The 22515-nt window shown below is 39.8% G+C and overlaps 1 protein-coding gene across 1 annotated transcript in view; it reads left to right on the top strand.

Moving 5' to 3' along the window:
• The window catches only part of PTPN13 (protein tyrosine phosphatase, non-receptor type 13), a 99350-nt gene that overhangs the window by 35049 nt on the left and 41786 nt on the right, over window positions 1-22515 (top strand). The window contains exons 6-11 of the mRNA XM_026068462.1: window positions 28-591; window positions 11472-11567; window positions 14301-14400; window positions 20392-20611; window positions 21996-22070; window positions 22179-22353. Coding sequence (XP_025924247.1) covers window positions 28-591; window positions 11472-11567; window positions 14301-14400; window positions 20392-20611; window positions 21996-22070; window positions 22179-22353 — 1230 coding nt within the window. The remainder of the gene's footprint in view (window positions 1-27; window positions 592-11471; window positions 11568-14300; window positions 14401-20391; window positions 20612-21995; window positions 22071-22178; window positions 22354-22515) is intronic.

Below are 22515 nucleotides of genomic sequence, written 5' to 3'. Positions count from 1 at the left end.
ATATATGATACTTTCTTCTTATTCCAGGAAAAAACCTGATGGTTGATGCATCTGATGGACACAAGGCTCATTTCTTTCAACAGACCATGCTTAACAAAGGGCTTAGCAAGTCTATGGGATTTCTGTCCATTAGAGGAACACAAGGCGAGGAGGAATTTTTCCAAGGTATTTCCACAGATTACAACTCAGGACAGGAGGATGCTTTCTGTCCGCATCGATGTAAAACCAGTGATTTTGAAAAAAAAGGTCACCTTCATACAGATGCTACTCCCAAGCGGAAAGTATGGGCTTCCTCCACAGACTTGCTTTGCACAAATGACAAGGCAGCTGAGAGGGACCATGCTGGAGACTCCCACAGACACAGTCATCAATGTGAAACATTTACGGTACGGACTTCTGCTACTACCAGAAACAAGGAAGCAAGATATTCTGATGGGAGCATAGCAATGGATGTCTTTGGACCTCAAAAACTAGACCAAACACGTCATGGGCCTGAGACATCAACTTCTGCAGCAATATCAAGTGCCTTTGACAGGATAAGAGAGAGACAGAAGAAATTGCAGCTTTTGAGGGAAGCCATGAATGTAGAAGGTTAGTAAAGTTTTTGGATGTTCTGGTAACTCCAGTCGTTAAACGGACTTCTCCTTAGGATAATTTTGAGTTCTCTTGTAGCAGCTCATGAAACTGCTGAGATGCTCACTTCATCTTCTATTCTTAGGTAAAGTCAAAGCATTAGAATACCTGTTGCCAAAGAAGGTAAACGTGCTTGTCCAGATTACTCAGTGAAAACAGTTACTGTCTGTRAGTCAGCCCATATCAAATTCATCAACTGAGGGAGGGGGGGCGGGTGGAAGTTGTTAACAGCCAGTTGTCAAGTAATTTTCTTTGAAGGAAAATTCTGATCTTTGTCTATTAGAGGTGGATTTATACCCAGAGGAAAGGGAGTATGTCATTTCCAGATCTCTCCGTTTTTGCACGGAATAACCCTGGATGATGCAGTTAAACACATGCATGTATAATACCTTTTGGACTCAACTGTTCAGATCTTTACTTCAGTGGGAACATTTGGCAACCAGTTCTCTCAGTTAATTAAAAGAACACGTGAAAGAAAAAAAAACCTTTATTTTTGTTATGTAGAAACTTATGAAACTGTCTTTATGCAGAGCCCTATAATGGTAACTGCATATTTTGTTTGTTTTGAAAATGTGATGCGATTTTAGGGGCTGTAAAATCGGACAGTTGGATTAAAAACTGGGAGCAGGGCCAGGTCCAGCTCACGATGGTCAGAACTCATCTAAGATGTGTGCCATAAGAGCTGTGCATTCAGAGCTATTTGGGTCATTTKTTTGAATGTGTTTCAAATCCATACTTTTGAAAACTCATTGCTGTCTGGCTGTTGTATGACAGCCTGTGTGAAACAATAGCTTCTGCCTAGTTTTCCTGCATGGAAGCTTAAACACCTCCTTAGGAACATTAAGGAGAGTTAATCAGGCCTTTTATCAGGGTTCAGGTTCTAAAAATCACTCTGTTCATGCCCCCTATGGCCTTCTCAGAAGATGCCTATATTGAAACTGTCATGGCAAGTATATTGTTTCTCTCCTGTGGATGTGATCCTTGTGTTCCAGAAAGAAGGCATGTTACTGAAATGGCAGGTGGCAGTTTGAAAAGCTGCCATTATTCCTGTACTAGTGGTACAGCAAAGAAAGCTGGAGTTGTGTTGTGCTGTCAAATTAGCACCTTCTGATGAATGGTACATTACCAAGTGAAGGAATGAAGGTAGATGGAAATAGTACGATAGAGATGACCACTGTTTATCTAGAATAGAAGCTCACCGCCTGTAATGATCTACTGAGGAGTCTGATGGGGTAGGGGGGAGGTTGGTTTTCTGCTCTAGGAGTCTGAAATTGAAGGGGACCATATCAAGAATATGAGTCAGCTTGGATCTTTGAAGATCGGCAGCTCACAAAGTTTAAGAGAAGGCCACTCCTGCACTGGGAAAGATAAATAGCCGTGTTTAGGAGTGCTGCTTTGTACAGGTTTATGTTACACAACATAACCAAAGGCTTGGCCAGTCTCATTGATGAGCAAGAGTTTGTCATTCTCATTCAAAGAGAGTGGGAGACTGCAGAAAGCCCAACATGCCTGTGCCTTGCAAGCTGAGATAGTTCAGCTTTGTGAAACTACTCGATTCCTGTAAGGAATGGGTGAAAGTGCAGTTCAAGTAAACCAGGAGGTGGGGCTTTATAGGCAGAGCAGCTGAGTGACAAATCTATATAGAGAAGACYTGGGCAATAGTTAATGACTCACTGCCCATCCTTCTGAATTCACAGTAGTTACGTGTAGAAAAAATTAAGATACTTTCTCAACAGATAGCTGGGCTGTGATGTTCTTGTCTTTTGAGGTCTCTGCTTTTGACAGAGGAAGGAGGTATGTTTCATGCTTTCTTTGAAGTTAGAGGGAATGCACTCTGCCATTTATTTTAGGCTTTGCATTTATTTGTCAGTTAACTATTTAAAGAAAAGTTTGGGGCTAAAATCTGGTTGTGAGTGTGAATTGTTAATGAGAGCCAGTTCTAAGGAATATTAGTAAGATGGGGAATGCTTTTTCACATAAGAATTAATCACTGTCATTTGAGATTTTGAGATTTCTTGGGAAGCTTGACTGAAAGTATTCTATTTCACCTTAAGGAGCAGATTTACAAAAATCTCTAATACAAGAACTCTACTCGTCTCATATGACTTCTTCCTTTTCCTTTCTTTGTTTCATATGGTTTACTATTTCTTATCTCACCTCTGGTTTACAACAGATGAATCTCTTGAGATGTTTTATAAAAGGTTCTTTTCCTAGTTTAATCTGCCAAAGAGATGAAAAATACAGTGTTTAAGTTACTCAAGTGCATTACTGTTGTATCTAATTTTCAAGTAATTAGTGGGTAGGCAGATCTTTCCATACACTGAGCGTTAGCAAGAGTTTGTGGAATTGCTCTTCTGACATAAACCCAGCCTAGCTCAGAGATGTGAGGAACTGTGTAAAAAGCCACAGTAAAATATGTCATCTGCCCTGACAAGGGTGGTGGTGTCTTGGGCTGCACTGTATGCATGGCTAGCTTACTCCCCACGGTTGGTCATCACGTAGCTGACAGGTGGGATGACACCTAGAAATGGAGTGGAAAAGAAGTCCAGAGAAAGTGACAGCAACTCCCACTCTTGTCCCTAGATCACGACACCATGCCTTCGAGGCTGACACAGCATGGCCTCAAAGGACAGGCACTGAAAGAGAAAAGGAGGAGAAAGAGAATAAGGTATTTTGAAAGCTTCTCCAGTCAGGAATAAGGGTTCTGTTCAGGCTGGGGTGGCAGAATGGGGAAGGACTCGTGGGAACAAGATTGGTTGTTGGACTTCGTAGAGAGGAGAGCGTCTGTCTTCTCTTTGGTAGATTTGGAGGTATTTTAAATTGAGTTGAATCCAGGTCTAGGTTACATTTAGTTACACATTAGCTGCAGTAATCGGCTTTCAGCTATTCATTGTCTTTGTTTTTTGAATTGGGAAATGACACTGGACTCTCTGCACACTAAGTTTTGCCAGATATAACTGCCTCTTCAAACTACAGAAGAACTTGAGTGACATGTGGCTCATTTCTTCTTTAACTTATTTTGGGTTAACCTGGCAAACTTTTCTGTTATTCATAAAACCTTAAGGAGTTGACTGTCCTGGAAAATGCTCCCATGCATAGGCCCTGGTATGCCAAGCTTTCACTCGGAACAGATTTTTACAACCCAAATTATAAACTCATGAAAAGTAGGGTTTATAGTGGAAAGAATGACAGAGCTTTAATTACAGCTGTACTGTAATGGAGTCATTTGTAATGAGCTACAGACCATCTAAACTGCATTATAATCTGCAGTTGGAAGGTCTCAGATTTAGCCTCAGAAGGCTTCCAAAGACACTGTCATTTTAAGTGCCTTGTTCATGAACTTGCTCTCTTGTATGTTTTTCCACTGTGCTGTTTCAGGGTTGAGGTTGTTTATCTGCTGCGTACTGAAGAAAGTTTGGGTCATTGTCCGTGGTCAAGTGCTTAGCCAGAAGGTGGGGGGGCCGAGGGAAAGAGATGCTACTGGAGTTCAGGTATACAGGAGCCAGTTCTGAGCGCTAAGAACAGACTCCAAAAATGTGTTTTAATCTTGCCAAGTGATGGAAGAGAAAGTTCTGTGTCTCCACTGTTATTATTCAGTCTTGTTTTTGTTATGTAGTTTTTGTGATCTTTGGCAGAATTGATTCAAGTTGTTAAGTTATAACCTGCTAAAACCAAGCAGTTGGACTGTACCAAGTGGGTTGATTTGTTTTTGTTGTTCTTTTGAAACTTGGCAGTTGTTGCTTGGCACCCGCGGATAGTGTCCCATTTCAGAGAGAAAAGTACTCTGCCTTTTACATTTTGCAAGCCTGGATTGCCGCTTAAAAGCATGAAAGCGTCATCCGTTCTCCCTCGCTCCCAGCTTTCTCTGCCTTCTCACCCACAAAACTGATTGTATCTTCTGAGAGTCACGAAGCGTAAACAGACTTCAGTTTTTACATCCCAGGCCTACCCTCGAATGGCGTGATAGCATGGCCTGTTGCTGTCAGATGGTAGCCTTGTGTGAATCTCTCTTCTTTATTTGCTTTGGTAGCTTTTTTGTCCCTGTTTTGAGTGTATGTATAACTAAAAGTGAATTGCTTTAGGCATTACTGTAGTGAATGCGCATCCTTCTTTTTCTATATGCAGTATTGCTTAGGGGGATGTTTTAAATGAAGAAGAGTAGAGATTGCTGATGTCCTGGTGGAATACAGCAGCACAGTACTAGTTAGGAGAGTAGTAGTGTAGCTGGCTGCGGGTTACGTGGCGGGCAGGGAGGAGAAGGAGGGAAGGATACCAGAGAAGTTGCTCTTGCTGAAGCTGTGGAACGCTGCATCCAGGGCCGGGGCAGCACGGGTGGTTTGGGAGTATTCGCCAGGCTGTCTTCGTTGAGTGTTGGTGCAGTTGGAAACCGTGTGAATCCCAGAGCCTCCGCTGGTTCATCCCTCTGTCTTTTACCTTTGATTTTGCAGCATACAACCCAAAGATTAGGTCCTCTTTCTTCTTCACCTGTTCCTCTCTGCTTGAGACAGTCAGCAAAAACAGAGTATTTTGTGTTTCTAGAGGTCAATCTCTGCCTCCTAAGTTCTGCGTGTATTTATCTCAGAAAACTTTGTTAATTCATTAGCTATCCTGAAGACTCATCTGGACCCCATTTATATAACTTCCATGTCACAGCTGCAAGTGTTTGGGTGGGGAATTAAGATTAGGGATACTCTAAATGTCCAGCTTCTAAAAGCTGTCTTTGAAGTCACATTTTTAAAGAAGGAGAAATTTCTATAGGTAAGCAGCTAGCTTTTAATACTAAATGTATTCTGGTAAATGAAACCCCAGAGGTTTTATTTCAGGAGTTACTGGAGAGGTGGGTTTAAGGCAGAAGAGGAATATTTGCTTAATAGATTTACCTCTGCAAATTCAATGAAATGCATACTTTCTTTTTTCAGTTGAATTATACGTAGTGAGTTTCTGTGTAGGTTAAGCAGAGGAAATGTGAGTCATGTACAGTGATGTATACTGTATGCATGTGGAAGCAAATTGAGGCCCTGTTTACACATGTCTTATGATCATCGTGCTGAAGTATGATTTGAATTCAGTGGTGGTGAAATGGATTGTCATGTGGTTGGTATGTCCGGTATGGAAAAGGTTCAGTTAGAACAGTGTTCAGGAATCATATTCATGAAACTGGAAGGCAAGAAAATAGAATGATTTTATTTTGCCAGTTAGATGGAAAACTTTCAATCATTAATTTTACTGAGATGGTAGGAATAGGCTTTTCAAGGAGGATGCAAGTAATATTTGTGATGTTTCTATGAAGTACAAATACTCTGGCATCAGCCACTATTATTTTTGTTCTGAATAACTTAGTTTAACATCAGGTAGTAAAGCAATTTCATATTTGAACTGCAAAGTGGCAGGTGCTTTATCTCCTTTTCAAAGAGACAATAATCTAAGAGAATATGAGCAGCTTGATCAGTTTGGGAGCAGGTTTCGGGTTATCAATTTTTAATCAACACATTACATTCTCAGTCTGGTAAAACATCAAAAAAAAAAACCTTCAAAACCTGTATTTGGCATGCTTTTGGTCTACATGTGTGCTTTCTCATCCTAGATAACATGATCCAGATCCAGAAAGGAACTGTGGCTTTTTTTAAATTCAAGCTGGACACTGACTTCTATCACCCCTGGAATTGTTATCCTTAATCTTGCTGTTTTAATCTACAGCCTAACCATAGAGCTGCGTGTGTTCTGCAATATTACAAGGATCTGCTTCTGCCTGTCACCCAGATCCTGCCAAAACCTCTACGTTAGGAGTCCGTTAGACCCTCTGGGAAATCCCTGGGATGGCTTGTTGGTTGCACCAGGTGACATGGGCTGCATGCACGATACAGTTTTTCAGTTTAGGATGTGGAAGGTGGAAATCTCACATGCTTAAASGGAGTGGTGAGCTTGCTGCCCTGGAATGCCAAATGGATTTGGCTCCCTGCTTGAGGGATATGATTTTTTACCAGGGATTTATTCTGAGACTGCACTCTTCCTCTTAAACCTATATTGCTTCATGTAAGATAATTCAAGTTCTATTAGATAAAAAAAAAAAGGAAGGGAAGAGTAAGCATGACTCTTCTGGAAGAAGCATGTCCCAGCCCCTTTTTGAAGAACTGTAATGTGTTTTAAATGGTATTTTAATAAAACTCTTAAATAATAGACACATCTTAAAACAAACAAACAAAAACCCCAAAGGGCAAACAAGAGCTCCTTCCCTCCCTCTGTGCAATGAAACTGCTTGTTTAACTCTCCCATCTCTGTCCTTTGCCTGCTCCGTACAGCCAGTGATTTCTGTAATAATGTGCATTTGAAAACCTGTATCTCTGATTTGAGTCGTGTTCGGGATAATGAAGTTCCAAGCTAAACGTAGTTCTCAGATTTCTGTTGAAGTTGGCCGGGATGACGCATTCTGTAAATTGCTTGTCTGGGCTTGCATCTCTTGCCTTGCGTAAATAGTGTGTGTTGTGATTTTGTGCGGGCTTAGGGGCCTGTAAGGTTGTGCTCTGCTGGCTTTGGTGGGGAGTTTGCAAAAGCACCAGTGCAGCACTAATCAACATGAACACGGATTCTTCGAGTTGTGTTATTTCCTTCAGCTCTGCATCATGATGTTATCTCATGTTAATTTACATTTTTGTTACAAGGTTTATTTATCAATTTTAGTTGTAGACTAAAATTATGACACATTTAAATTCAGGTTGTTTCTACTGAGGTAGGAAATAATTTGAAGTATTCCGCTAAGATACTGAAATCCAAACACTGTAATGTATGAGAAGGGTAACTGGTAGAATAATTTTTGCTACAACATTCTTGCTGTTACTAGAAGAAGTTAAGTCAATTCTGAAGTCTCTCTTCAGTCACCACAAATGAAAAAATATTAAGGCTGTTCAAAAATCTCATGGAAAATTGGGAAATTTGGGGGAGAAGTTGTTTATCGTCTTCCTTAGSTTTTGTAGATCTCATCTTTCAGTTCCTCCTCAGCCACACAGGCTCAAAGTTTATCTTCATTTTTGAAACTATTATATGAAAATCTTAACTTTCATATGATCCCAGAAGATGGATTTGTGACCCTTGGAAGCCACTGTTTAATTAGTGGAAGTTCTACCTGGAGGTGATCCAAGTGCCTACTCTGAAGTTAAATCCTAATATGATCTGTTAAAGATGAGGAGAATTTGCTGGAGGAGAGGAGACTGCATGAACTACTTGAGGAATTTTCCAAGCATTATAGATAAAGGAGTCTCCATATTTAGAATTTAATACCCCTGAAAAACATTGTCTTTGATTAAGATGTTAAAATATATGTGTATATACATTCCCAAACTGAGCAAAGAGAAGAAAACTCTAGAGGAATTACCCCAAACTGCAGGCTCCGACTTCTTCATCTCCTTTAAATTTTTGTCCATCTGCTGAACAGGCTGGTGGTAACTGATGCAGCCCTATATAGAAAGGTTGTAAAATCACTGCAAAAAATGAGAAAAATATCTTTGCCTGTGTTACTGGGATACATTGTACTGTCTTGCTTATGGGGGAAATGTGGGAAAAGAAGGGAGGGTTGGTCCCATCTCTGTTTCTGCTTGTGAATGTCCTGCTTGGAGAAGAGGTTTGAACCTAGCTGGGCCTCCCGTGGAGGCCTGTGAAGGCAGCGAGATAAGAAGTGATTGGGAATCTTTCTTTACGTTTCTTGGCTCATGAACGTAATCCTTGGCTTACAGCAGGGTGCCAACTCCTGCTACCAGGCTGAGTCAAGAGAAGTCAAATACCCTGCAGAGTCGGATATCATGCCACCACATATAAGCACTTGTTTTGTGTTTTAACTGCATGTTTCTCTTCTACCATTTCRCATTTATTTTCTGCACATTTTCTTGTCTGGAAGAACCAGGACGGAGCCACAAGTTGTGTGTGATTCAGGAAGCCCAGGCTGCTGACTAGGTAGAATAATGAGAGATCTGTTTAAAATCTCATGCTGTATTTTATTGTTCCCTTTCCTTTCTCTCGCTTCAAAGTCAGCATAGCAGACTTGAAAAATCTACAGCAAATAAAACTACTGAGAAGGAAGAGATCTGTTTTCAGTTAAGTGTTTCTGTACCATAGCTTCAGTATCATGTTTGGATTGATGCCTCACTTAAAAGGCTGAGGACACTTTAAAAATACACAGCAAAAGGCTCCCCGCTGAAGTTGAGTTATATTTCCCTATTTAGGCAAGTAATTTCTAGATTGGTAGCGGATTTCTTTGTTGTAAAACCAAAACACTCAAAGCGCGCGTATTCCCCCCCCCCCCCCCCAAGGTGAATTCTCCACGTGATTCTGCAGGTTGAAGGCTGGCACATGTGCGAGCAGTGGTGTTCATTTGTGAGAATAACGTGAAACATGTCCTTTAGTGTTAGTATTTGCTGTGGTTTATGCTGTCTGGCTGTGTAGCTGAAATGGGCTGGAGGGAGAAGCTGGTTTTGCGGGTGGGTTGGTTGCTTTGCCTGCTTTTCACAGTTTCCTCACACAATCTTTTTGTATTTGCTGGGGCAGCAGAGACCTGTGCAATCCAAGTAAGCTGGGAGAAATGCAAAAAATGCCTCTCTCTCTGGAAGAAGGTTTTGGAAACACATATTCCAAAATTGACATGAACTAGTCTTTAGTCTTGGTCTCTTGCATCATATAATATCTTTTCCTGCCTTTTTCCTATTTGAAGTTTTCCATACTACTGTAGGAAGTCTAAACAAGTAGTGTTCTCAACTGCCTCTTTGCCTTTTTTTCTGAACCCATACCGCTTATCCCACTTTTTTTTATTATTCTTGTAGGATTTTCCATTGGGTATTTTGTTTTCTGGAACTTGGAAGATGGAAGCTCTGATTTCCTTTTTGCAGTGCCTGAAATCATCTTGTAAACATAAAGATAGATGGGGTTTAAACTCTGTTTCAAAACATAGTTTTGAGAATGTTACCTATTAACTTAAAATGTATTGCTTTTTTAAAATGAGTTTAAAACTGTTTCAGATCATGCGGGTATTAGCATGCTACAGTTCCTAACGATTCCATCAAGTCTTCCCAATTAATAGGGTAGAAAGGAAAAAGTATTTTTAATGCGGGCTCTGATTCTGCAAGGAGAAAGCCTGTCCCGCTGCAGAGCCTTTCTGCACACTACTTGCTCGTCAGAGCCTCAAGTTGTTGCATTCAGGTTTGATCAACCAGCTTTAGATCATCTTTATCTAACTCTTCTTCTCTGGTGAAAAGGATTTCACAACCTTCTTAGTTAATCTGTTCCTTTGTTCCATTACCCTTTTAGTTAGAAAATTGTTCCTAGTATCTGAGCTACTTTTCTTAACCTGTAGATTTAGCTGGCTTTCTTCTTTTCCAAAACAGCAGATCATGGTTCTCTTTATAACAGCATTTTGCGCACTGGAGGCCTTTGCCCATCTCCGTCATTTTTTTCTGTTTTGCTTTTATTCATGTCTTCCATAGAGCAAGTAAAGCTGTTTCATTTAACTGGTAGTCAGGGATTATATTGTATGAGCTTCATACCCTTTGGTGCTATTGCTCCCTTCTGGAGAGGGGAAGCAAAGTTGCTGAATTTGTCTGTATCCTTTTTTTCGTCTGTCTCTGAAATGACCTTAATTCTCTAGTTGTGTCCTCAGCAGCTCTGGGTTGAGTAGAAAATAGGCTTGCATTTCTTCTGTGTAATGGTCTTGTTAATAAAGTTTTTCTCTTAGCAGCTTCATCATTGCTGATGACCGCATCTTTTCAAGCTGTGATCTGCTCTAACCTCACACCTTTTGCTGCTGCCTGCTCGGTTGTTCCCCATCGTGTGTTCTGACATTTGTATTCCTGACTGCAGTGATTTGCTCTTGTCTTTACAGAATCTTTCGTTGTGAGTCTTCAGATCATTTCTGCAATTTATCAAATTTTGGTTTGGTTTTGTTTGTTTTTATCCTGATCTCCTGAAGAGGCTGTTCTCCTGCAGCCTGTTCCAGTCGGTCTCATCTACAGCTGTTATATGTTTTCTCTAAATCATTGTTTTTGTTTTCAAAAATGTTAACTGTAACTGGGCCAAGGGCAGCCTTCTGGAAAAGAAAGAAACCTGAAGTGTCCTCTCAGTTGGACAGAGAAACATTGATAGTCTCCAAATGTGGCTCTCTTTTTCTGCCTATAAACACACTATATGGTTGTTTGTTGGCTTGCATGTAAGAAAGTCTTGGGATATTGTTACAAATATCAAGGACATAGTCCATCTACTGATTCCTTTGCTTCAGTATGTTATTTAAAGAATCCATTCAGAGGAGGAACTGAGATTGTGTTGTCTTGATTTGTTCTCATCAAATCCATTTAGCTGTTCTGGTTAACTAAATATCCTAGAAGGGCTTCTTAATAGATTGTTCAGTCATATTTTCTGGATGTCAAAGCTAAGCTGAATGAATTATAGTTTTCCAGGTCCTGCTTTATCTCTCTAGATATTTTTGCTATTTCATAGTGAAGGAACAAGGGACTGAGTCCTGGTTCTTTTCTGCACACAAGCTGTGGACCAAATGTTTTAGTCTGCTCCTTTTTTTTAAAACTATTAGTTTTAGCTTGGGAGTGGCCATGAGAGAGAAGTTTGGAGGAGGTGGATCTGTTAGGATAGCCAAGAGAGGGAAGGCGAACTGCAGTATGGCAGGCTACAGGGACAGAATGAGACTGCACGGTGTCTGCTGATACTTTTCCTTTACATAAAAACTCCGTAGCCAAAGAATGTTGAAATATTTTGAAAGGATCAAATTTTAAATGTYCCACTGTGTTTGAATTTGCCTTAGAACTGCTGCTCTTTTACTCTTCTGATACCCTTATTTAAACTTTCAGAACCTTTGAGAAGGTACAAATCTTACCACAGTGATGTCTATAGTACTTCGAGTGAAAGTCCATCTATTATTTCTTCGGAACCAGATTTCAGGCAAGGTAAGACCTGTGTTTAATAAATAAATAAATAGTGCTTAAAAACAGAAGAAGGAGTTGAAGGTTAAAAATAGATTCAACAAACATGAAGGAAGTTAAATCTTTAGTAGGAGACTTGGTAATTACCAGTAATATGAAGTTGTAAGATGATCTCATGTAATTACAGTATTGTGTATAGGTCAGCATAATTGGCAGTCTGTTCAGACACAAGTTTGACATTTGGCATTCTGAAAACAAACTTGGTAGGGAAAGCTGGAAATGGTTAACTTTTTACTGGAGTGCTTGATTTAAATGACTTGTGCTGCCTTCAGAGGCACAAAAATGATTAAATTTTTGCTGGTGTCCATTTATGGTACATTACAAAAGCTTTATATGGAACATGTAGGGCTTAATTCTTTTGATTTCAGTGAGCATTACTGCAAGGGTAAAGTCATTGATAATGCATAAGCCAAAGATTTTCAAAGATTTCGGTGTAATGCAAGCAAGTAAATAGAATAGGCTATGAGTATGATAAATTTTAAGAAAGCTCTACAAAATTAGTGACTTTGAAAAGCAGGAGGTGGTATGAAGAGTTGTTGGCTGATRTATGGCAGGAAGGATTTTCATCACAGAGTATGGAAGCACAGCCTGGAAGAAAATGCTTTGAGGTTTTTTTTGTTTTTTTTTTTTTTAATAAGTGCTAGGATGGTGAAAAGAAACAAAGAGGATCTGTATAGCTGCACTGTACGTGGCATGCATGTGTCCTTTTGTACAGTGCAGGAAGCAGTTAGCCTCTCTCATTGCTGTCACACTGAAAATCATCTGGGCATCTAGTAGACTTAATGCCAGGTGCTGAAGGGTTGGATGATACTAGCAGGCAGTAGCACCTCCCGATACTGCTTCTGCTCTTCATGCATTGACCTTACTTGAGCCGTGATTCTAGAGCTGGGACCAGCTTTAATGGTGAGGAGCTTAGGAGTAGTTGGCGTAGAAGGAAGGGAGGACTTCAAACAGGAAGCAGAGGCCTAACAGTAGGAGGAGGCTGTAGTCAAAGGATGAAGAACAGACTGTGGCCCAAAATTACCCTGAAATCCTAAATTGTCCAGCTGCTCATCTCGCTTCCATACCTGTCCTTGGGAGGTTTAAGCAACATGAAAGTTCTTTGGTTATGGTCATTACTTTTGTATTGGTAATTAGTCATTTAATAGTTTGTCCAGACTTATTTGTTTCTGGCTATAGAACAGTTGCAAAGAGCAAGAAGCAGATTTATTTCAGAACAAATGAAGGAAGACAGGAAGAAATGTGCAATGTGCCAGGAAGGTGTGAATCCTAGACTAAAACTCCTTGCACTGGATTTATCTCAGTGATGGGATGTTATAATTGGGAAAGTAATGACTTCAGTAACTGCTTTTTGATTCAGTAACTGCATTTCTGGCTGATCTGAGAAATGGCTGATGGCTGGATTTCATTTCAGGTCATTTCATTTCCTCCACCATTGCGTTCACATTCTGGCCATGACAAGCTGTAGGCATGGGCTGCTCCTTGCAATTGTTATTCTAGTTTCCAGTCATTTGAAAAAATATGGGGAAATAATGGACAGACTTCAGCGTTGTGTGTCCTAGGTGGTAGAGCGCCAGTTGGCCAAAGTGTGTGTTGAATCCCGAAACCTGCATCAGGCTTACGCCACGGCCTCCTGTTCTCCTTCCACGCACCTCTGGTCCAGCATGGAATTCCAGTCCAAACCTCCACGTCCTCACAACTTTCTCAGCTCCTTCCTCATTTTTTTGTCTGTCCTCCCACATCCTGAGCCAGAAGCCTAAGGAGCAGTAATGAGTAGCAAGTAACAAGCTCATTTTTGAGGTGCAGGCTCCTGTAACTTGCTTCCCTCATTTTTCTGCCTGTTACCATTTAGCTACTTGTGTGTTCTGATCCAAAGTCAACAGCTCTTAAGTCCATGAAGGTGAAAGAGAGCTGCTGTTTGACTGCTAGTACTGTTGTTGGACTCTGTGAAATGACGGTCAAAAAGGACAATTTTAAAATCAACGTGGCTGTAGATGCGTTGCACAAGAGCTCTCCTGCTAGTTCTGTTCCTTGCGGGGACAGTAAGAGATCAAAGCAAAGTGCTTGGCAAAATCAAGCTTTCAGTGCAGCATCGCAGGTGTCGCTGCAGGAAAACATCTCAGCGAAGGAGATGACTGTTACAAGCAGGATAGCGCTTGTTCATTACAAAAATAAAAAAAAAATCACTATGTGATAAATCAAAGGATCAAATTTCAGGAACTAAAATTAAACATGGGAGCTCAGCATTGTAGTGGTTTCTTAACGCCCTTCTTGGGAATTGGATGCGTTATTACCTTATCTAGCTGCTCTAATTCTGTTTTGGAATGGTTTTGTATGATGTTTGGGCAATTTAAATGTCTCAACTCTTGGCTGAAAAAGAAACGTTTCGTATTGGAATGGTGTTTATGCAATTGTGTGTGTATTTTTATTGTATTTTTTAAGCCTTCATTAGTATTCTTCTTCAAAGGACTTGTGTAGCAGTTATCTTCACTGGCGGAAACAATAGGATCTCTTTGAAAACTAGAATCAACTTCATAATGCTAGTTTGTCTAATACTGTAATGCCATTGTGCAGAACATACAAATTTGATCCCTTCTAAGTAACCTCATATGACTGATAAATCCTTGATTTTTAGATAGGATTACTGCCTACGTTTTGTAGCCTGGTCAGGTATTAATTTGTGTTTTCATTTGCTAGTGAGAAGAAATGAAGGTTTCAAGAGAGATGATGCCAGCGGTGCTTTACCAGGCGCTGATGATATCTCAACATCAAGTCAAGCTAATTCTCAGAGGGCAAGGTAAACCATGTGAAAACAATGTATCTTAAAGTGCACGGTCTCTATAGGAGAAGTTATTCTAAATCTGCAAGAAATTTTTCTCTATGATCCCAACTTCTGTTTAGCGTTCAGTCAATTGCATGTTGTGTCTTGAAGATGACAGCAWTTCCGAGCTGCGTATTGCAGTCAGTAAAAGTCTCATGATGTGCTGTGGTGTAGAGGTAACTATACCAGTTAAGAGTCCAAATTCAACTCCCGTATTTAATGGAGAGTGGGTTGTGCTGTGACTAGCTGCCGTATCTGTCAGCAGGTCACGAGTTAGGTTCTGCTTGGAAATACTTTGTCATTTTTATTTCAATAGTATTCTTCTAAGGGAATATTTTAGAAAGTGTTGATATTAGTAAGGATTACTTTGAAATGTATTCATTTTATAGGGATATGAGAGCATGCAATTGTTTTTTAATAAGCCAAAAGCCATATATTTGGTTGCTTTTTCTGGCAAATTCTAGGGTTTATGTTACTGTGGTTGTTTTTTTTGTTTTTTTTTTTTTTCCCRCATGAAAGCTCAACACTGATTAGGTAGGCCAATTTAAAGATTTATGCTTTTTGAAATATATTTTATCATGCCATATATTTGAATATTACTTTTTTTTTTTTAATAAAAATGCTGTGCCGTTTATCAGTGTTCCTTTTGAAAATAGGTTCTGCTTTGTGCATAATCTTTTAGCAGCAGCATATGTAGCAGTACCTGCTAGGTTTTCTGAGTGATTGCCTTCTAAATGTTTGAGACTTTTTTATGAAGGTTGACCTTTTAGATGGAAAGTTCTCTTCTTTTAGTCTCTGCCAGATGCTGAATCACCTTGAATGCTTGACCAAAATGATTCAAACAGCTTTCGCGTAATAAAACAGCAGAAAAAAAGTACACGTGTGTTTTTGCCCTCTCCCTTCACCCCAGTACAACAGCAAAACCATCTCTTAGCAGCTTTTTGCCTTGTTTGGGGGAGATCAGGAGAAGGATTGCTGCTGTGCTCGATATTTTAGGATGTTTGTATGTTGCCCTATGGGCTGGATGGGAATCCTTCTGTTCCAGGTACTGTGGCAAGGCTGTCAAATGTGTCCTCCTTGTTCATGTAGCGTGTAGGGTGATGTGCAGCGAGTAGGGGGTAGAGCCGTGCTTTGAATGTTGAGATTAAAATAAGTGAACGTCTGCTGCTTGTACTGTATTTTGTAGCCTCAGTGCATCTGAGTAAGGCAGGGTCTCAGGAAGGACTGTGTCTGAGGATGGATGAACAAGGGAACAGTAACTTGGGAATTTTATAGCTTTCAGTGATCTGAGCAGCTGCATTGGTTTTCTTACCACTTATTCTTTGCCTGAAACACATAGTGTTGTTTCAAAATGTATGTATTGGCATTTCTTGTGGGGGAAAAATCCTTAGGCATTGCTTAGCTGGGTGAACGCCGCCTTGTTGGCGGGAATATGGAATCTATTCGTATAGCAGCATATGTGTTTTACTGCAGTGTGCAGGCAGACTTAGCGATCCAGATATAAGGGGATTTTGGCTAATATGTGCGCTTTTAGGGCAGATTTCCTAGGACTCAGGTTACAGGTTTGTGTTCCATGTAACCCTGTTAAAAAGACCTGTAAACATCCACTTTGCATGTTATGCTATTTTAGCACCTGAGTACTTTCATACTGAAATGGCAAAACAGACTGCTAGTTCTGTGACTACAGAATAAGCTTATAACTTTCGCAACTTCTCTGCCATTGGTTTGTCTTTTTTGTTGGTTTTTTTTTTTGTTTTCTCCTCCCAATTGGTGACTACTGTTAAGTCACCATTGTTTCTGCAGTGGCTTTCAGTTCAATCCACAAAAGCTGCAAATTCAACGCTATAGCTATGCTTCAGGGTAAAACAGCAATAACTGGTGGGTGCTGATAGAGAAGTTCTGCTTCTGTTTTCAAGCTGGTTCAAAAACGGCAAGAAGTATGTGGTATGTAAACCAGGCACACTGTTGTAAATGAATCAGGCCTATTATGCAAGTGAAAATGCCTTGGTAAAACAGTGAGAACATACTTTCTCATGGTTCATCTTATATTGTCTTGTTTTGTTTTGTATTGGTCTGTTAAGACTGGTACCTTCTAATGGCAGTAATTTGTATATGCATGAAAYCTAGAAGTGCAGCGAGGAGTCCCCTGTTTTGCTTACCAATGGAACAAACTTTAACTGTATGTTATTGTACAGTCTTACCCCAGAGTTTAATACTTTGGGATCTGAATTTTTGCTTGGTCTCCCCTCTGTGCCTTTGCTGAAAGACAAGGCGTTTGATTTCAGGGTTTGGGGAAGGGTATGTGACTTAATCCATTACTTGGATCCCTTCAGCACTTGGGAGCATGTTTTAGTGTTTTTCTCTCTATTCAGAGATACCATCTGTACTTAAAAACATTTTAAATTTAGTGCTCTTGTGGCATGTCTGTAGAGGGAGTCTGCTTAATTACCTGTGAAATAATTGTTGTAAAAGTGAGCTGTGTACCCAGTGGTGGAATTCTGATTTCCAGGAATCGGCAGCCAGTATCAAAAGACCAGTAAGGCTGTTGAGATTTATCAGCCAGAGACATGCGCTGTTGAGGAAGACTGGCTTACTCCTAAACTAGCAGAAGCCATAGATTTTTTTTTCAGTAGTTCAGGAGCACACTCAAACCCTTCTCGTGTTCTGTGACTGCTGTCCTTTAAACTTCTTGGCATGCTTTCCATCATAGTAATGGATACTTGTGGCTGTTTTTCCTCTTTGCTTCTTGTAGTTCTTATTTTTYGTCCTATTGATTTTTATTTATTTATTTTTCCTCCTTTACTCGTTCTTCCTTTTTCTCTCTAGGAGCAGCAGCTGACATGGATTTCTGTTTCCTTTTCCTTCCAATTATCCAATAGATGCCATTTGTATCTCCCTCTTCCCCTACTAAAATACATCCTTCTTTCTCAGCTTCTTCCTGGTCTTTCCACTGCACTATGCATTGGAGAATGCCTACTGCTTCCCTTCCTCCAACTTCCTTCTCTGGTCCAATACGTGGTAATTTCTTGGTAAGTACACTGGGCAAGGAGTTAATTCACTTGCTGCTTTTATAGGAGTCAGCCTTCCAGCTGACCATCTTTGGGTTAATAAGAATCTGTGAGAATCTGGTTAGCAATCAAGAACTGAAGAAAACACAGAGTAGCAGCTAAATACTTGTCAGGTGGGTAACTGTAGAAAATATACTTCCATGATGTTACCTGTTAGGATGTAACTTGGATTTTTTGCTGCAGTGATAATACTTGGTTATTCTGAGCTTCTCAAAAGAGCTCTACCTGTCAACAGGTCTCTTCTATAGAATGAGAGATGCTTTCCTTGTTTTGGAAGCTAAAGAGTGAATCATGCTGCCACCGTTCATAGAAAATTGCCAGTCTGACCAAGCCAGAGGTCGTTTTACTTATCCACGATGCCAGAGCCTGCTCTTTCTGTGGGGTGATAGCTTTTATATACTATGTTTAGAAAATTTTTGCAGCATTAGGTTTTTTGAGCTTCCTCTCTCCGCCCTGTACTCAACTTCTCAGCAAAACTAACACATGTGAACTAAGAAGATAAACCGGCATTGTGAGAGTATTTTACACAAATAATTTATGATTGCTGCCATTGCACAGATCTGTATGCTTGTTATTAAAAAGGCATTTTTTTTCATCATTARGGGTTTTCAGATTAGCAAGTGTTTTCAGATATAGCCGGTTGCAACGTGTCTCATTTTTTTCATATCATCTTTGCTAATTCATAGTCATTTATGTTCAGAAAGTGTGTGGTTTTGTTTTTGTTTTGTTTTTTTTTTTGTTTCAGAGCCCATCCTTAGACACCTTGATCTTAAGAGTGCTCCTGGGCGTATTTAACTTAGTTCATTGTGAATATTCCCACGTATGTTGATATTTAATGAGCCTCTTCTCTGTGAAAAGCTAAGCATGTGCACAAGTCTTTGCAGGTCTGAGGCCTTTTCTCTTTTTTTTTTTTTTTTTTTTTTNTTTTGTCCTTTTGTGTGCACATCATTAAGACTGTCAGAGAAAGGAAGAGCGGAGGGAGAAGGAGAGCAATGCTATGAAAGCCCAGCACAGCGGAAGGGATGATGGGCTGCATGAATAAGTTTTCCAGTAACTACTGTATATCTTCCTCGAAATTCCATTTGAGGAACCTCAGGATAGTTTTGCTCGGGTCTTGGCACGTTAATGGCATTTTATTGTTTGGACTCTTTCGCAATGGCATAACTCTTCTTATTTGAAGGCTTTTTTTGGATGCTAGCCAATGAAACCAACTTAAATGTTGGAAATTTTAAGACGATGCAGTGCACTGCTTGTACTGTTGGCATTTGTTAGAAACTGTGTTGTGAAAAGATGGACATAAATTCAAAATCATGCACACAAACTCGCACGGTCTGGACAGGTGCATTTTCTCTTTGTAACTGATTTGTCGTTCATCAAACATACCTTTTGTTGGTTTTTTTTTAAAAGTAAGTATATAAATTTTTATGTCCTTAAAAGTCTGTAAATGAGCTTTGAGTATGAATGGCTATGTCAGTGCAGGACTCTCTCTACATTCCTGGACTTGTGTCATAGGATGTGCAAGATTTCAAATGCTTTTTCTTTCCTCTTTCATGTTTTTCATTATTCTAATGTACTGTCAAAACTTAACACTTAACTTAGAAGTACCAAATATGTGTTTTGATGAATGAAAGTCTTAGTTTCCTCTATCCAGTTGTGTTAAAAATTGCCTCTGTATAGTATGTAAGCGGAGGGAGAGTGGTTTTTTTTTTCTTCTTCTTCTTTAGCATTTCCAAAGAAGCTTTGATTAGCTTTTATTTTGTTTTTGGTTTAGAGGTGATTTTCCATTAAGTACAGGGGAAAGAGGGAAGAGGAAGGGAAGTGGAAGTTGTTTTTCTTTTTCTTTTCTTGTCCCTTCCCATTTTTTTCATTTCCTAGCTTCCCAATTTTCAGGTAAAAATAAATAGTTGCTTGCTTTTTGTTCTTGCTTTTGCTACCCAAAATAGGACCTGGATTTCTTTCCTGATGCTTCCATGGGGAATAGAATTGGTAGGACCTTTGAGATCCATACCTGCTGAGATAGGAACTGGGGGGATAAGTTGCACTGTTCTTCACAAATACTACTGTGAGTTTTTTTGCTTTCAGATGATTCATTTAGGCTCTTTAATTTATTTTGTTTGTGATGCCTGCTTATCAACCAACCCATTCGTAGGAGTTGAAAGGAAGAAAGTGGTGGGGGTTTTTTCCAGCCAAATAAGAAGCTGAAAAAATTTTATACTATGATATTTAGAATAATTTAGAATATAGGATGCTGAAATATATATGAATATAAAATAGAACAAATATTTTAAGTAAAATATAGCAAATACTTTAAGCTATGCTACTGTTCAGGAAAATTCGGGGAATAAAATACAATGCTGGGCAAGGAGTTAGTGAAGAAATGCTGTAGAAGAAGTAATTGGAGCAATATGTGCCTATATAAAGTGYGTTTGTTTTTGGTTTTGTTTTTTAAACAACAGCTTTTCAAGCATGCCTTTCTCACAGTCTCTGCTTGAACAGAGAAACTTCAGCTTTCAGAGCGCTCATATTTTCTTCCTGCTGTAGATTTGCTGGTTTTGTATTGATTCACTGGTTTTGTAGTGTCATGAATTTTTTGGACTGCAGTTGAGGGTTTATTTTCATACAAATAAATGACAGGCAGCTGTGGAAACTTGGCATGTTCCGCTCATTTTCCGTATTGATCCATTGCTGTAGAGTGCTTCAATCCAGGAACACTTTGTGTTAACCTCCCCAGTTGCTGAATAAATGTGTTTAAAATAGTATATTATATTGGCTAGTTTTTGTTTCTTGGGTTTCAACTTACATAAGTTCTTAAACTCTTCCTTCAACCATAATATTTTAATGCAGAAGAGTGTCTTAGTCATGCCAGTAATGTCTTTTATCCTCTCTAACTATACAATAGGCAGCATGAAGCACCATTTGAAGGCAATCTAATAAGTCAAGAAGTGATGCTGAAGCGTCAGGAAGAAGAAATGATGCAACTGCAAGCCAGAATGGCTCTTAGGCAGTCCCGACCTAACCTTTACCCGGGAGATGCAATTAGGTCCTCAATGCTTGACATCACCAGAGATCCGCTGAGAGAAATAGCCCTGGAAACGGCCATGACACAAAGAAAACTGAGGGTAATGCTTTAACCTCACGTGAACTCTTATCTTCTTTCATACAGAGCAATGTCTCAACTGAAATTCAAATTTGTGGTATTTAAAAGCTGGGTCCTCTAATAAACAGTCATTAACAAATTAAGTACTAGGTGGTTGGCGTTGTCTTGATAGGAAAGACCTACTCTCACAAGGTAAATTTCTGAGGTTTTGTGGCATTAGTGGCCACGTAGCCTAAAGCAGCATCCAAAGACACTAACAAAGACAGCAAGTCTTTACTAAAAGCTGTATCTGTCAGCCACTTCATTGTTAAGCTGTGTAGCATCCTAACTTCATTAGGATGCGTTTTTGTCCTGTAGCCTGTGTTTTCAACCACTTCTGTTTGCATTTGTTTCTCTGTGATTAAGATGTAGGTGTGTTCTGCCAGCATCAAAGCTTATTAAATAAACAAGTTGGGAAGGGAAAGAAAGGTAGACAGGATTCATTTGGCCCTTGTGTTCACACTGAATCACCTTCCAAACTCCTCTTTCCTYTCCCAGCTGTCTCGATGTGTGGATAAAGTATAAGATTACAGAGGAGGATGGAGACAGAGAAGTGGGTAAATGCAGTGGCTGAGTGTTTTGAAGAGGTGACAGCTTGATGCCCTCTGCTGCTTTCTGTGAATTGGGTGCTTTTTTTTGGGGGGGGGGGGAGGTGGAATTGAAACAAGACTTGGGTGAATTTCCTGTCCTAATCCAGGATAATACTCCCTGTATTTCTCTGCAGTCCACAGCACTCTGCTCAGTTCATTCACATAGGCCCTAACCTACTAGTCTTTTTTTCCCTATGAGGCTTGCATATATAGTAGTTTTAGTGTGTACCGTAGGTGGTAGGCTGTAACCACTGCAGTTTTTTCCCTTAAAAGGTAAATCCTGTGCCTCTTTCTAAAGGCAGTATTGAAGTGGCTATTGTGCAGAAAAGTTCTCTTAACTGTTTGGATAGACAGCCTCGTACCATTCACAGTGAGGGTGGATTACTAGAACATTTATTTTGCCTACAGGCTGAAAGAAATTGCACAGAACATCTATTTGAATACAGTAGATGGAATTAGACTAAAACATTTCAGTCTTTAGGTGACAAAACTTGTGTGTTGCTGTCAGAGATTTGTCAAGGCAGAGTTGGCACCGATGCATAAGGCCTTAATCATGCCAGGCTGTTGATGAGGGAGGTAAACTCAGAAGATGATACAACGGTGTTTGCTTTTTGCCCAGAAAAGGAAGGAAAATATGCAGTACGTAGTAATGTGATCAACACTGTAGTCATCCAGTGTATCTTGTGTGGCGTGCTGGCAAAATGAGGTTCTTTGGAACTGTCCCTTAGTCTGTTGCTCTGGCAACACAGTGTTCATTCATACTTTTGTGATTTGCAGAATTTCTTTGGCCCTGAGTTTGTGAAAATGACTATTGAGCCATTCATCTCCTTGGATCTACCAAAGTCTATCTTGGTAAGAAAGGGACTATTCAGTAATCAATGGTGGGGAAATGTATTAAACTAACAAATGCACCTTTACCATGAGCTTGAATGTTGTGATATTTTATTTCACAAAATACAGACTAAGAAAGGGAAGAACGATGACACCAGGCGAAAAGTAAATGTCATGCTTCTAAGCGGACAGAAGCTGGAGCTGACCTGTGATACCAAAACAATATGTAAAGATGTCTTTGATATGGTCGTTGCCCACATTGGCTTGGTGGAGCATCACTTGTTTGGATTGGCTACGTTAAGAGGTAGGAACAATGATTTGATAGAGTTGATGAAGTACAGAGTAATGAGAATTAGCTACATGGTGTTGAGAACAGATAAGCAGAGACTGCCTGGCATCTGTGAAACACCGAGTCATGCTCTCTTGTATTGAGGCAAAATATCTTCCTCARTGAAGACCAAAATAA

This window comes from Apteryx rowi, unplaced genomic scaffold (assembly GCF_003343035.1).
Source record: "Apteryx rowi isolate R43461 unplaced genomic scaffold, aptRow1 scaffold_270, whole genome shotgun sequence".
Lineage (NCBI taxonomy): Eukaryota > Metazoa > Chordata > Aves > Apterygiformes > Apterygidae > Apteryx > Apteryx rowi.
This window is presented reverse-complemented; position numbering and strand designations above follow the sequence as displayed.